The sequence below is a fragment of the Petromyzon marinus genome, unplaced genomic scaffold (genome assembly GCF_048934315.1).
Source record: "Petromyzon marinus isolate PM22_M1 ecotype Great Lakes invasive population unplaced genomic scaffold, UKy_Petmar_22M1.pri1.0 PM_G_Scaffold_15, whole genome shotgun sequence".
In the NCBI taxonomy this organism is placed as follows: domain Eukaryota; kingdom Metazoa; phylum Chordata; class Hyperoartia; order Petromyzontiformes; family Petromyzontidae; genus Petromyzon; species Petromyzon marinus.
This window is the reverse complement of record NW_027422706.1, coordinates 206,397-221,284: the sequence shown is the minus strand read 5'-3', so window position 1 is coordinate 221,284 and position 14,888 is coordinate 206,397. Positions and strand designations below refer to the sequence as shown.

The following is a 14,888-nucleotide window of genomic DNA, read 5'->3' as shown; positions in this document are numbered from 1 at the left end:
TTACATTTCTTTTATACCTACGTTAAATATTTTTTTAATTACATTTATTTACATTTATTTTATACCTATGTTAAATTACATTTTTTAGTACATTTATTTAATTTAAATTTATTTTATATCTACGTTAAATTAAATGTTTTAATAACTAAAATGTATTTTATTTAAATTAAATGTATTTTATTTAATACCTACACATGTACAGTCATTTTAACTGCTCTGACTGCTACAAGCTAAGTGCGGCCTGGAATCGTATTATTAAGTAATACATTCTACAATTACAATTCCTTATAGAGGAACCCCATACTAATGAACTGACTACGTATCTATATAATTAAAAGACCGCACACAGACGTCGCAAAAGTGGACCCCGTTGTCATTGCTGTACGTACATCATTAAAATTACACCGATTGCAATACGTCACCAAAGACGACACAATTTTAATTTGACCCCCGGGCCTGATCGCGTTAACTGTGCAGGTGGCGGGTCGAGAGGTGACTTGCACGTGTGTGCAGTTTGTTGAATATTGACGTGCGATGACTTGTGGAGAGGAAGAACGATGATGATGGCAATGCAAGTCTTGAAGTCTGACGCTGTTCTCTGAGTCGTGTAGCCTACCGCGTGCCACTTTGGGGATTGCGTAATGTCATTTTAGTTTCCTCTGTGGAACTTTTTATTTTGTTGATCCTAACGATGTAACTAACGTAGGGCGGGCTTGGGAGCGGCGTTGACGATGTGTTTTGGCGTTACACCAACCAGCACCTTTGCATTCAGAAGTTGGAGGTGCTTTGATTGTCAAGTGGGCACGGAGCCCGTCAAGGGAATGGGTAGGTAGAGTAATGGGGTTGGAGAGTATACACAACTTGCATTTCTAGTCATTTCAACAATTTATGGGCATGCGCATCATTAACAGTGTCCTGATTGATGAGCAAAACAAAATCGCAATTCAATCGTGAATCTATTGTCATAAATGAGTCCAAAATATCAATAGTCATGCTCAAAACCGCATTCCTATTGTTATAAAAATAATTGTACCCCCCATTCATGATGACAATTCCAATGTGGTCATTATGATGCTCAGAATTACACTTATATTCTCAGAATCATGAACATTTATTAAAACAGCAGTGTGCTCAAAATGCTCATTTAACAATTGCAACATGTACACAATCAATTCCAAGATTCTAATCAAAGTAAGTCCTATGTATCGTGGTGTTTTCATGCTTATCCATTATTGCGCGCCCCCCCCAAAAAAATATACAAAAGTGTATTTTTATGTTTGCATGGTGTACAGTCTGGAAATTACTCACATGGCAAATTTCAAGCTTGGTGCGTGTCGGGAAGTACGCTAAATATTTTGAACAGACATACATTCACAACTTTGCCTTTGATATATGGAGATTAGTAATAAATTGTTAATTTAACTACTTTCATGTTGACGGATTGGAAATAGGAATAGCACTGGCTCACCACGGGGCGTATCGCGTGGTATCTGGGCACTTTATTTGAAACGTAAACCCCACAGTTTGTGGGTACAATTCCTCGCAAGTTGCGTCCACAGAGACAGACAGACAGACAATGACGTTTCTAGGTAAGAGTAAGAAATGAATCTATGTGTCGAGGAGAGACGAGAGAGCCAAGAGGTCACCTCGGGAGACGGGGCGGCGCGTCAACCTTAGTCACGTGACTGAAGGAGTGTGGGCGTGCCGTGCGTACGTGTGTGAACTGTGTGTGTGTCTACTGTGTGTGTGTACTGTGTGAGTGTACCGTGTGTGTGTACTGTGCGTGTACTGTGCGCTGTCCTCCAGACAGTCTCGTCCCTTCACCTGATGAAGGCCGCTTGTGTTGTGGCCGAAACGTCGTGATTTTTGTTAATTTTGATTTTTTACCTACGTGACTTTACCCAATAGAACCAAAGAGTATAATTTATTCAGTTACAGAGCCGCTTATTATGGGAGGGGCGTGTCTCTTACCCTGGAAGTGACGTCATGTTACCTGCTTTCCCGCGTGACGTCGCGAGGTAACAGGAGGCTGCCGATCCGCGCTTGCACTGATATCCGAGGTGAGAAATTCTCATGGTGGTGGTTGTTGTTGTTGTTTACCAAGGTAGAGCCTCTCTCTCTCTCATAGGGATGTCAGTTGAGTAGCAGCGAGCATGGGAATCGATGTCCAGGTTGGAACTTTACAAGGCGGGGCCTAGCCACGCGGGGCCTTGCCTCCTGCCCTCGCCTGATTGCATTCACTTTAATTATCTCGCTTAAGTTTAATTTGTCTTCACCCGGCTCGCCACTTTGTAACTTTGTTTTATTGTAATTATTCACGCAGTTTTTATTTTCTTTTGTTAGCAGGCCAAGCCCGCTTGAGCTGCTATACCGCTCTTGTTATCAGAAGCGACCTGCCCACAACAACACAAGGTGAGGCTTTGTCAACGTGTGTGAATGTTTTGACTTAAAACTTTGGTGACTGCAGGAATTAATATTCATGGTTTATTCGGTAAAGTCACGTAGATAGAAAATAAAATGACAATAAAATAAAAAAAAATTGAAAATGAAGCAAAAAACCCACGACGTTTCCATCGCAACACAAGTGGTCTTTATCTTATTAAATTTAATCAGTTATTTTTATTTTCTATCTACGTGACTTTACTGAAAGAACCAACAATACGTGCGTCAATGTATCTATCGGTCAAAGACGCTAAGCGCGTGCCGCTGTTGACTCTGAATGTGTGGAGGGGAACACCTTCACCACAGGGAGAGAGAGACAGAGACACGGATAGCCTCAGCTATGTTGATGATCCTCGATTAATTACTTGGTGGAGTGAGGAAGAATTAATGCTGAGCAGATGAAGGTGGCAAGGCATGGTTCTGGTCACACTGCCACCTGTTTACTCATGGCAGTGTGTGACAGTGTCAAGTTTGTATTTGCAGTAAAGTCTATTAACTCTGTTGAACACGAGGATATATAAAAACAATAGTTTATTTTTGTTTTCCTCTGGAACTCTTTATACAAATGGAAACAGGAAGTTAACACAGCACACACATTCAGCTGAAGTCGGAACTGTTCATCCCCAGCATTCAAGGACATAGCCTGCATTCACACCTGAGTTGCGATTGAACGTTAATTAATGCATAACACAAATAGTATTGTTTTCAACACCCTTTGCTATGTCAGCTGAATTTAGCTTTCATAAATATTCCATTTGTAGTCAGACAGCCGACATTGTGTGCTTAGAGTTTTGAGTTAACATTCATCTTGAACATATGAAGGCTTCCAGGTATATTCATGACATTTGCCCTCTCACTGTGTGCCATAACAGCCTGTGGAGAGAAACCCTTCAGGTGCACTCTGTGCGGGAAGGCGTTTGCACGTTCATCAAATCTGATGAATTTGAGAAACTTTTCATTACATCATGAATATATTAATATATTAATATATGTAAGTCACGTGTGCATTCCTCTGTGCCTGACGTGTAGATGGTGTCGATATTCTTTTTTTCTGTCTGCAGCTGACGCTTCCTCTGCAGAATTGGTCTGATGGAACAAAGGCACTCAGCGCAGCTCGGAACGATAAGTCAACAATGCGACCAGCGTGCATACAGCACGGATCCGACTGGAAATTTGACACGGCACCAGAGAACACACACAGAGAAACCCTTCAAGTGTACTCTGTGCGGGAAGGCGTTTTCAGATTCATCAAATCTTAAAGTACACCAGAGAACACACACGGGAGAGAAACCCTTCAGGTGCACTCTATGTGGGAAGGCGTTTGCACATTCATCAAATCTTAAAGTACACCAGAGAACACACACGGGAGAGAAACCCTTCAAGTGCAGTGTTTGTGGGAAGGCATTTTCATGGTCATCTGCTCTTAAAACACACCAGAGAACACACACGGGAGAGAAACCCTTCAAGTGCAGTGTTTGTGGAAAGACATTTTCAGGTTCATTTGCTCTTAAAACACACCAGAGAACACACATGGGAGAGAAACCCTTCAAGTGCAGTGTTTGTGGGAAGGCATTTTCATGGTCATCTGCTCTTAAAAAACACCAGAGAACACACACGGGAGAGAAACCCTTCAAGTGTACTCTGTGCGGCAAGGCGTTTTCAGATTCATGTCATCTTGTAATACACCAGAGAACACACACGGGAGAGAAACCCTTCAAGTGCAGTGTTTGTAGGAAGGCATTTTCATCGTCATCTGCTCTTAAAAAACACCAGAGAACACACACGGGAGAGAAACTCTTCAAGTGTACTCTGTACCGGAAGGCGTTGTCAGATTCATGTCATCTTGTAACACACCAGAGAACACACACGGGAGAGAAACCCTTCAAGTGCAGTGTGTGCGTGAAGGCATTTGCACATTCATCTGATCTTGGAAAACACCAGAGAACACACACAGGAGAGAAACCCTTCAAGTGCAGTGTGTGCGTGAAGGCATTTGCACAGTCATCTGATCTTGTAAAACACTAGAGAACACACACAGGAGAGAAACCCTTCAAGTGTGCTCTGTGCGGGAAGCCTTTTGCAGATTCATCAAATCTTCGAAGACACCAGAGAACACAAAAGCATCACAAGGAGCCGAGTCGGAGTCTGAAATCAGCTTGTGAAAGTCAAAGTGCCGCAATGAGCCCATCCCTCATGAAACAAGAACCGGACGAAAATCCCAGCTTGGACACTTTTAAAGGTATCAAGGTGAAATATGAAGAGGTGAAGGTGAAATGTGAAGAAGGTGAGGCTTTGTCAACGTGTGTGAATGTTTTGACTTAAAACTTTGGTGACTGCAGGAATTAATATTCATGGTTTATTCGGTAAAGTCACATAGATAGAAAATAAAATGACAATAAAATAAAAAAAAATTGAAAATGAAGCAAAAAACCCACGACGTTTCGATCGCAACACAAGTGGTCTTTATCTTATTAAATTTAATCAGTTATTTTTATTTTCTATCTACGTGACTTTACTGAAAGAACCAACAATACGTGCGTCAATGTATCTATCGGTCAAAGACGCTAAGCGCGTGCCGCTGTTGACTCTGAATGTGTGGAGGGGAACACCTTCACCACAGGGAGAGAGAGACAGAGACACGGATAGCCTCAGCTATGTTGATGATCCTCGATTAATTACTTGGTGGAGTGAGGAAGAATTAATGCTGAGCAGATGAAGGTGGCAAGGCATGGTTCTGGTCACACCACCACCTGTTTACTCATGGCAGTGTGTGACAGTGTCAAGTTTGTGTTTGCAGTAAAGTCTATTAACTCTGTTGAACACGGAGGTTGTATCAAAACAATAGTTCATTTTTGTTTTCCTCTGGAACTCTTTGTAAGAATGGAAACATGAGGTGAACACAGCACACACATGCAGCTGAATTCGGATCTGTTCATCCCAGCGTCCAAGGACATCTGAGCCTGGATTCACACCTCTAATTTGTGATTGAACATTGATTTATGCATTTCTGCATAACACAAATAGTATTGTTTTCAACACCCTTTGCTATGTCAGCCGAATTTAGCTTTCATAAATATTCCTTTGTAGTCAGACAGCCGAAATTGTGTGCTCGGAGTATTGGGTTAACATTCATTTTGCAGATATTGAGGGCTTCCAGGCATATTTATGACATTTCCCTTCTCATTGTGATGAATTTGGGAAACGTTTTCACTACATAATGAATATAGTAATAAGTATAGATGTGTAAGTCACTGTGTATATATGCATTCCTCTGTGCCTCGAAACTGACTTGTAAATAGCGTGGATATTCTTATTTTTTGTCTGCAGCTGACGCTTCCTCTGACGCTTCCTCTGCAGAATTGGTTTCATGGAGCAAAGGCAGCAGCTCGGTACGACAAGTCAACAATGCGACCAGCGTGCATACAGCACGGACCGGACTGGAAACTTGACACAGCACCAGAGAACTCACACAGGAGAGAAACCCTTTAAGTGCACTGTGTGTGACAAGGCATTTGCATGGCCATCAGTTCTTGAGACCCACCAGAGAACACACACAGGAGAGAAACCCTTCAAGTGTACTCTGTGCGCCAAGGTGTTTTCAGATTCATGTCATCTTGTAATACACCAGAGAACACACACGGGAGAGAAACCCTTCACGTGCACGATGTGCGGGATGGCGTTTACACAGTCATATAATCTCGTAATACACCAGAGAACACACACGGGAGAGAAACCCTTCAAGTGCAGTGTTTGTGGGAAGGCATTTTCATGGTCATCTGCTCTTAAACAACACCAGAGAACACACACAGGAGAGAAACCCTTCAAGTGTACTCTGTGCGGGAAGGCGTTTTCAGATTCATGTCATCTTGTAACACACCAGAGAACACACACGGGAGAGAAACCCTTCAGGTGCACTCTGTGCGGGAAGGCGTTTGCACATTCATCAAATCTTAAAGTACACAACAGAACACACACGGGAGAGAAACCCTTCAAGTGCAGTGTGTGCGTGAAGGCGTTTGCAAAGTCATCTGATCTTGTAAAACACCAGAGAACACACACAGGAGAGAAACCCTTCAAGTGTACTCTGTGCAGCAAGGCGTTTTCAGATTCATGGCATCTTGTAACACACCAGAGAACACACACGGGAGAGAAACCGTATAAGTGCACTGTGTGCGGGATGGCGTTTGCACAGTCATCACATCTTAAAGTACACCAGAGAACACACACGGGAGAGAAACCCTTCAAGTGCAGTGTTTGTGGGAAGAAGTTTGCACATTCATCTGATCTTGTAAAACACCAGAGAACACACACGGGAGAGAAACCCTTCAAGTGTACTCTGTGCGGGAAGCCGTTTGCAGATTCATCAGCTCTTCGAAGACACCAGAGAACACAAAAGCATCAGAAGATCCACAAGGAGCGGAGTCGGAGTCTGAAATCAGCTTGTGAAAGTCAAAGTGCCGCAATGAGCCCATCCCTCGTGAAACAAGAACCGGACGAAAATCCCAGCTTGGACACTTTTAAAGGTATCGAGGTGAAATATGAAGAGGTGATGGTGAAATGTGAAGAAGTGATGAGCGAAGAAGTGAAGGTGAACTGTGAAGATGAAGATTCAACTCCAAAATGGGAGCTTCACATCGTAAAGCAGGAGGAGAATTCTGACTGAGGCAGAGTGAGGCAACTCCCAGCAGTTTGTGGAAGTGGAGGTGTGGGTGGACTTGCTCCTAGGCAATAGAAAGTCAAGTAGAGACCCGGTAGATGTGTAAGCCAGAGACGATGTCGCTACAATAGATGCACCTTTGTGACAGGCCTTTAATGACTAGAATGTGAAGTTGAACACTCAGTTTCTAGGTTCATCCTGCAGAGTAAGGGCGGCCAGTCTTTGTGGGCCCGTGGGTTGGGTAGATCTCTATCCAGGAGCAAGAGCCAATAAGCTCCCAAGCATTCACTATGTTATAATAATTGCATTTACACGGTGCTTGCTTAACCGCCTCAGCAACTCGGAGTTTTGTGTCGTACCTCGTCTGAAACACTCGAAGAGCATCCCCAAGTAGCAGCTGCCCCAGTGTGGCACAAGGTGGTGGCCCTGCACCGGCCTGCATGTGGACAAGAGCCTGTCAGTAGGGGGCAATGATTGATGTGTCATCTCAGTTGTGTAGTTTGTAGGTAATGTTTAGAATTTGCTACATTTTCACTCAGACGCCAGCATGCAATGGCCTACTCGTTTTGAATGACACAATAGTATGTTTTACATACACTAGGAAGCAGACTGTGCAACTTTTTTTAAAAGCTTCTTGTTAATACGATGTAACGTGATGCAGTATATTTCACTGCAGTAATCCAATTTTGTTAATATGCCTGTCAATCATTTAGAATGAATACTTGTCTGATTTTGTGCATACTTGTAACATTTGATCTGTAAGGGTCAAACATTGAATAAGTGATGTTAGGACAAAGTGTGTCTGTTTGGAAGTAACCTGTACAGAGAACTCAGGTGAGACCCGTTGTTCTTGTGATACAGGTCAAACGGTGTTTTTGTGTTCCACGAAGCATCTGGAGCAACTCATTGTCTTTGAAATAGGTAGCACACTCGGATCATTCATCAGTTACAAGGCATACCACTTGAAAATTACACGTATAGTAGGAGGTACATTCTCTACAACACGAATTGTAGTTTTGTCTTACGTGTTGACGTAGATTTTGTCTAACTAGGACTAGAAATGCTCCTTGCTGATTCACGTCTGGATGTTCGAAGGAAACCCCACTGCTGTTGTTGAGACGCTGTGCACCAATTAATGGTCCAACACATTGACGGCCTTCAGGCCAGGAAAGTCACAACATTTGCACACAAAGGACGCATTCACGCAAGCACCCCATGCTCCGTTTTGAAGTTATAAAATGAAACATCTTTGAATTGTGTTGTGTTTTGAATTAGATTATTTTATTTCTTCATTAAAAGCTTGTATCAATTTACATCTGGAAGACTTCATTGAAAAGGACATTCCGAGTGAATTTTCTCTCAACGTTAAGTAGACGGCCTTGCCGGGGGTTCGGTTCGATGCGGCCCTTCACCTGTTTGGGATTGCGGGATCGAGATAAGGCGACACGGAGCTGGCCGTGCGAGAAGACCGCCGTCTGCAGATCGATTCCAACGTAATCGAACGTCTGTCCCTGCGCCTCCGTTGTCCATGCAGGGGGTGCGTAGGTTTGCAGCGCCCCCTGCATGAAAACAATGGAAAGTGCAGCGCTCATCACAGATAAAGTTGCACGCTTATTTCTAGATTTGAAGCTTTCGTGACTGCAAGGATCCATACTCTTTGGTTCTATTCGGTAAAGTCACGTAGGTAAAGTCAAGTAGGTAAAAAATAAAACAACATATTTAAAATGTTATTCTTTTATAAGGTGATGTTGAAATCGAAAAGTGTTTGGCCAGTTGATGATTTCAATCAGATTGATTCATTTATTATGAACCACATATCTGAGCTTTTGTGTTCCTGTTGAGCTAAAGTTGGAAAAAGTCCGTGACTATAACTTCGCTCAATATTGTAAAAGTGTTTCTTTTATTTAGTTATTGTTTAATACAAAGTACTTCAGATAATGTTTCAAGATGTACTTGAATGGCACGTTCGTTGTTCCGGTGTTTAATGGCTTGGACGTCATGGCAAATGGCTTCCATCGATGTGGAAATCAATGGTGGATGATAATTTGACATTTCGGTGTTGATTTGGAGTAGATTGTTTAACTGTTGCATACCGGGTGGTGAAATGCTTTGCCGAGTACCTGAACTGTTTGACCAAGTGAATTCATGAAGAGTTCGATACGAGTTTGAGCGTTAATATTCTTGCGGAACAACAAAGGTCTGATATTTTAAACATTCCTGATCGTACGTTTATTGCGACAACGTTCAAGGGGAACACGTGTGGAGGCGAGTTCCGGGTGAAGTCTCCGCTTACCTGGCAACCATGGTGGCTGTCCGCTGATCACTCTCGCTCCGTCACAGCTACGAGCTGTAGGGACGGGACGCTCCACCCTGGCGCTGTTTTAATTCACGGCACCAAGAGCGGAGAGCCTCATCCCTGCAGTTCCCTCCTGTTGTGCCGCATCATTTACCGCGTAACGAGGCAACGTTTTCATGAGCAGTGCGTTCCACTACACACCCACACGAGCGAACCATGTGCAACAGTGTGCGTACATACAGACACGAACAAACACGCGGGTGCACATACACACACGAGCGCTTACTTGTAAACACGGATGAGTGGAGATGCACGCACGAGTGTGGTCACCACCTGGCTAGCTACACTAGTCACGTGATAACTAGTATACTAAACTATACACTACACTATACACTCCACTATACACTACACTACTATACACTACACCAGGGGTGTCCAAAGTTTTTTTAGTGAGGGCCAAATACAGAAAAATAAACAAAAGGCCGGGCCACACACTAGAGGTGACATATTGACACATGAATACTGTGTGTATTTCTAACTCACCCATAATGTGAAGAACATTGCACTCAGTGGGAGCAGTGATGGTGTCCGTTGGATTGAAGGATGGCTGACATGTCAGGAGAAAGTTTGGTGGTTGAGACACGAAGGACTTCACAGAGATGGCTATCAGTCATTCTGGTTCTCAGTCTGCTTTGTTCTGATTTAACAGAGAAAATGTTTGTTCACATATGTATGTTGAGCCGAACAGGCTCATTCTTTTTGCATGGGGTCTCATCAGAGGAAACTTGGCATTATCCAAACTCTCATAGAAGTCAGGGAGGGAGAGAAGCTGATGTTGACTCTTCAGAGAATCATCACATTGCATTTCAATCAGTTCTAACTGCAGACTCTCTTCCACTTCTGCATCCACCAGGAAGGGGGTCGAGAACAGCTTGATTTGTTTTTCAATGACAGAAAAATATTGGAAACGCTGGTTGAATTCTGTCACGAGAGGTACAATCACAGACACATTTCTCCTTTTTAGCAGAAAGGTCGGCCTTTGGAAAAGCAGACTTGATTTCAGACAGCGCAGGGAAGTGTGCAGCATTAAAGCTTCGTAGTTGTGTCTCAAACAGGCGTAGCTTTACACAGAAGGCTTTCATGTGCGCATGCAGGTGTGGCACCAGCTGTTCTTTGCCTTGTAGGTTCTTGTTCAGTGTATTCAGATGATGAGTAAGATCAACTAAAAATGCCAGGTCTGCCAGCCACAGAGGGTCACTCAGTTCATGAAGAGGTCGGCCCTTCTCTTTCAAAAACTGGTCGATTTTTGATCTCAGCGAATAAAACCGCTGCAGCAGAGAGCCGCGGCTGAGCCAGCGCACATCAGAGTGGTAGAGTCCATCCCCGTATTCAGCATCCACATCAGATAGGAAAGCTTGAAATTCTCTGTGGTACAGTCCTCTAGCTCGAATTATGTTGACAGTTTTTACAACAGTGTTCATCACATCGCCCAGCTGGACAGTCTTGGCACACAGTGCTTCTTGGTGGATTATACAGTGCATCCTAACAGCCTCACCTCCGCTCTCTTTTACCTTGGCGCACACCATCGATGCCATTCCTTTGCGCTCGGCCGTCATGGCCGGAGCTCCATCCGTTGTTACTCCACAGAGCTTGTCCCATTTAAGCCCCATCTTTTCAACTGCCTCTGACACAGCTTTAAAAATATCTCTACCCGTCGTTGTGCCTTTTAGGCTCATCATATCAAGCAGTTCCTCTGTACAGCAAAAATTATCATCTACTCCCCGCAAAACAATTAACAGCTGCGCGGTGTCTGTGGCATCTGTGCTCTCGTCGCATGCTATCGAATAAAAATCAAAAGCACAAGCTTTGTCTCTCAGCTGAAGTTTCAAGTTAGCTGACAAGTCCTCGATTCTCCGCACCACTGTATTTCTGGATAAGCTCACGCTGTTGAAATCCTGCACTTTTTCCGGGCACATTATTTCTGTGACTTTGATGAGGCACTGCTTTATGAAATCCCCGTCTGAGAACGGTTTGCCGTGCTGGGCAATAAGTTTAGTGACTTCATAGCTTGCTGTTGTGGCATTTTCCTGTATTTTGTTAGCACGAAAAAAATTGTTGTTGAGCTTGCAGGCTAGCCGCCATTTGCTTGACTTTCTGTGTTCGTTCGGCACCGGTGTACGATGTGTAGCTCTGATGTTTGGTCTCATAGTGCCGACGGACATTATACTCTTTCATCACAGCAACATCTTCATTGCAAATCAAACAGACACACTTTCCGTTGATTTCTTTGAAAAAATATTCATTTTCCCACCGTGTTTGAAATCTTCTACTCTCACTTGCTATTTTGCGTTTCTTCGGTGCTGCCATTTCTGGTGACTCGCGGTAAAAGTTTTTCTTTGCTTAATTTTGTTTAGTAGAGAAGCACGGTTTTCCGTGGCTGGCTCCATCTAGTGTTGAAACTGAGAAGTGCAACAGAGTTGAGCTCAAGCTTCTTGTGCGGGCCATATTCTATTATATTTTCAGAATTTGCTGGGGGCCAATAAAAACTGGACCACGGGCCACAGTTGGCCCGCGGTCCGTAGTTTGGAAACCCCTGGTTTAGATGGACGAGTCCATGTATGTTCGGAAAAGAGAAGGGGGGAGACGAAAAATTAATGCATGCTGTCTGAAAGCCACCGTTAAATTAGCGCTCGTTTACCATTGATTTACTTATTGTTACTGAGACTATCCTTGCCAAATTACTTGTTTAAGAGATAGCAACTCGCCAGGTGTTTAAGAGGAAAAACCAAAGAGGCAAATTGCTGGGAGATGCGGCCACAGGCCGAAGAGTGACGCACCTTGAATGTTGTCATTCAAGGTGCGTCACTCTACGTATGAATGTACTCGTCGTCGCTATTAAATCATTGTTTAGTGTCGAGCAAGGGCGGGCACGTCAAAGTTGTTTCCCACGGAAGCAAGTGAGTGGTGGGTGTTCATTGGTTACTCGCGATGAGCACCTGCCCCAAGTCTGTTACGGCTACACGGGGGGGGGGGTTTCTGTCCTTGCCTTTGGTCAGAATCAGAATCTCGACCAATATTCACACTGGAGGAATACGATGAACTATAAAGCTCGTTCTCACAGATGTTCAGTACCCTTGGTTCGCCTCGTAGACCGCGACCGCTTCGGCCCAAGCGGCTGTGGATGAGGACCTCGCAGGCTTCTCAGAATCCGGAGTCAAAAGGGAGGGAACCGGGGGCGGAGGAAAAAAATTGTGAAACGTGCCGCTAAGCACGCTCCTCACGTACAGCTGCAGAGACGAAGATCCCCCCCTGGTAGCCTTGGGCCGGAGCCGTGCTGAAGACCAGCACGGCACACCACGCCTGGCCACCTTTGTCTCCCCTATGCTGATGCCTTCAAGGGGAGGTCTCCACATTGGTAATGTTTTAACACGTTGAATCAGATGCTGTCATCGTTTCGAGTCTGAGTGGATGTAGAGGAGGCCCATGACTTAAAAAAAAAGAACTCAACAACTGGAATATAAATTCGCGCTATTCTTCTAGCGACGCAACAGCTCTGCCTACTCCCCACACGGGAATCTACACACACACAGCCACACTCGCTCCACTCGCCATGTCAATGTCTTTCTGTGCAATCTTCTCGTACGAGGTCATTCTTTGGGAATCTTGAGCACCGCAAGAACGCGGCTATTTGACTGACGGCACGGCACGTCACGTGCTCCGTGGCGCACGAATCGGAGAGGAGCCCAGCACACGAAGCACTAGCACGCGCCTCGCGCACCCTTATGAACAGACTGTTGGTAGAAGGTGCGCACACACACACCCCAACAAATACACTTCATACATGACACGCATGAATATGCAGGTAAATACACGTTCTGCCGTCAAAATATTGAATTCAGATACCAAGTTGCAAATTCATCAGAATATTTATTTATACCAATCAATCACAAAACCACCTACCCACCCTCTCAAGTTCTCACACACAATAACTCATTCACCAAGCCGTGCTGACCACAGGTGCTCGCTAACAGCACTTGCCCCAACAGTCTGTTAAGGTGCTCGGGGCAGGTGCTCGCTAACAGCACCTGCCCCAACAGTCTGTTAAGGTGCTCGGGGCAGGTGCCCGCTAACAGCACCTGCCCCAACAGTCTGTTAAGGTGCTCGGGGCAGGTGCTGCGGGATATTTGTCTTTGCGTGAGTGTGTAAATGTGGGAAGCGGTAGTGTCGTGATGAACATGCTTCGCCACGAAGTCGGCCAACCAGTTGGATTCCCCGCTCACGGCAAAGACCGGTGACGATTGTCTGAATCGGTTATGGCCTCGCCTATGTCGATCACTGTTACATTGTGTTTTGTAGCTTTGTTTTGGTGATTTTGAAAACGTTTATTGTAGTACAGAGTTATCCTGATAACTTTAATCTCAATTGTCTTATGGTTATTGTTTGACTTGCATCCCACTGGGATTTCTGCACACAGCGTTGAAATACGGTTGGTTTTTTTGGAAGACTCTGCTGTTTTTTTCCTGGATTTTTCTGTTTGCGCGTAGTCACTTTAAGATGTTTCTTGTTCACGTTTTTGTTTTGTTGCGGTTGCACCCGAGTCAAGAGCCACACGGCTCACAGGGCGCCACACCTAACACATGAAACTTAAATTAAACTGAAGACGACATCTCGCCAGCATGCGTCTATCCTCCACGCGTGGCCTCTGTCACGCGACTTCCACGATTTCGCCTGAGAGTCTCCCGCCGCGTGCCCCCATAGGTCTTCTCCATCGGTCGCTTGACTCGCATAGACCATTCATCCCCATGGTCCACGTGGTCAAAGAAGAAGTTGGTACCAGCCGAGGCAGCACAACGCCAGTAACACAGACTTATGTAAATGGTCGATAAGAGTGAAGTACAGTACGTCATAACCCACTCATTTCAAATGCTTGCCACAATTCGTTGCTATTGGTCACATAAAGAACTTGGAATTGCTAATGCTGTGCCACCTCAGGTTCGAAGGCAAAGTTAAATGTCTGCTCTGGGCCGGTCAAGGACATCATTTCTGGGATGAAACTATCACATTCACGACACATGATAAAGCATTTAAACAGTATGCACTGCTGTAACCTTAGCAGGTACCACCACAGTCAGTATGTACTGCTGTAGTGAAAGCAGGTACCACCACAGTATGCACTGATGTAATTATAGCAGGTACCACTAGTCAGTATGCCTGCTGTTATCATAGCAGGTACCACCACAGCAGTATGCACTGCTGTGGTGGAAGTAGGTAACCACCACAATATGCACTGCTGTAACCTTAGCAGGTCCCACTACAGTCAGTATGTACTGCTGTAATTATAGCAGGTACCATTACGGTCAGTATGCCTGCTGTAATTATAGCATAAAAATATTACGATACTATCATAGAATGTTAACTAAACGAGCATACATTTTTAACTAATTTAGGATAAACATTCAACTTAATGAGTATGGATAAATATACTGCATTAGC

At 44.4% G+C, this 14,888-nt stretch overlaps 1 protein-coding gene across 1 annotated transcript; it reads left to right on the top strand.

Moving 5' to 3' along the window:
• The first annotated feature begins 4,068 nt into the window (after positions 1-4,068).
• LOC142910653 (uncharacterized) lies at positions 4,069-8,412 on the top strand. Its single transcript, XM_076060012.1, has 2 exons — positions 4,069-4,726; positions 5,800-8,412. The coding sequence occupies exon 2, from the start codon at positions 5,810-5,812 to the stop codon at positions 7,103-7,105; it is 1,296 nt and encodes a 431-aa protein (XP_075916127.1). The 5' UTR covers positions 4,069-4,726; positions 5,800-5,809; the 3' UTR covers positions 7,106-8,412.
• The last annotated feature ends 6,476 nt before the right edge of the window (positions 8,413-14,888 follow it).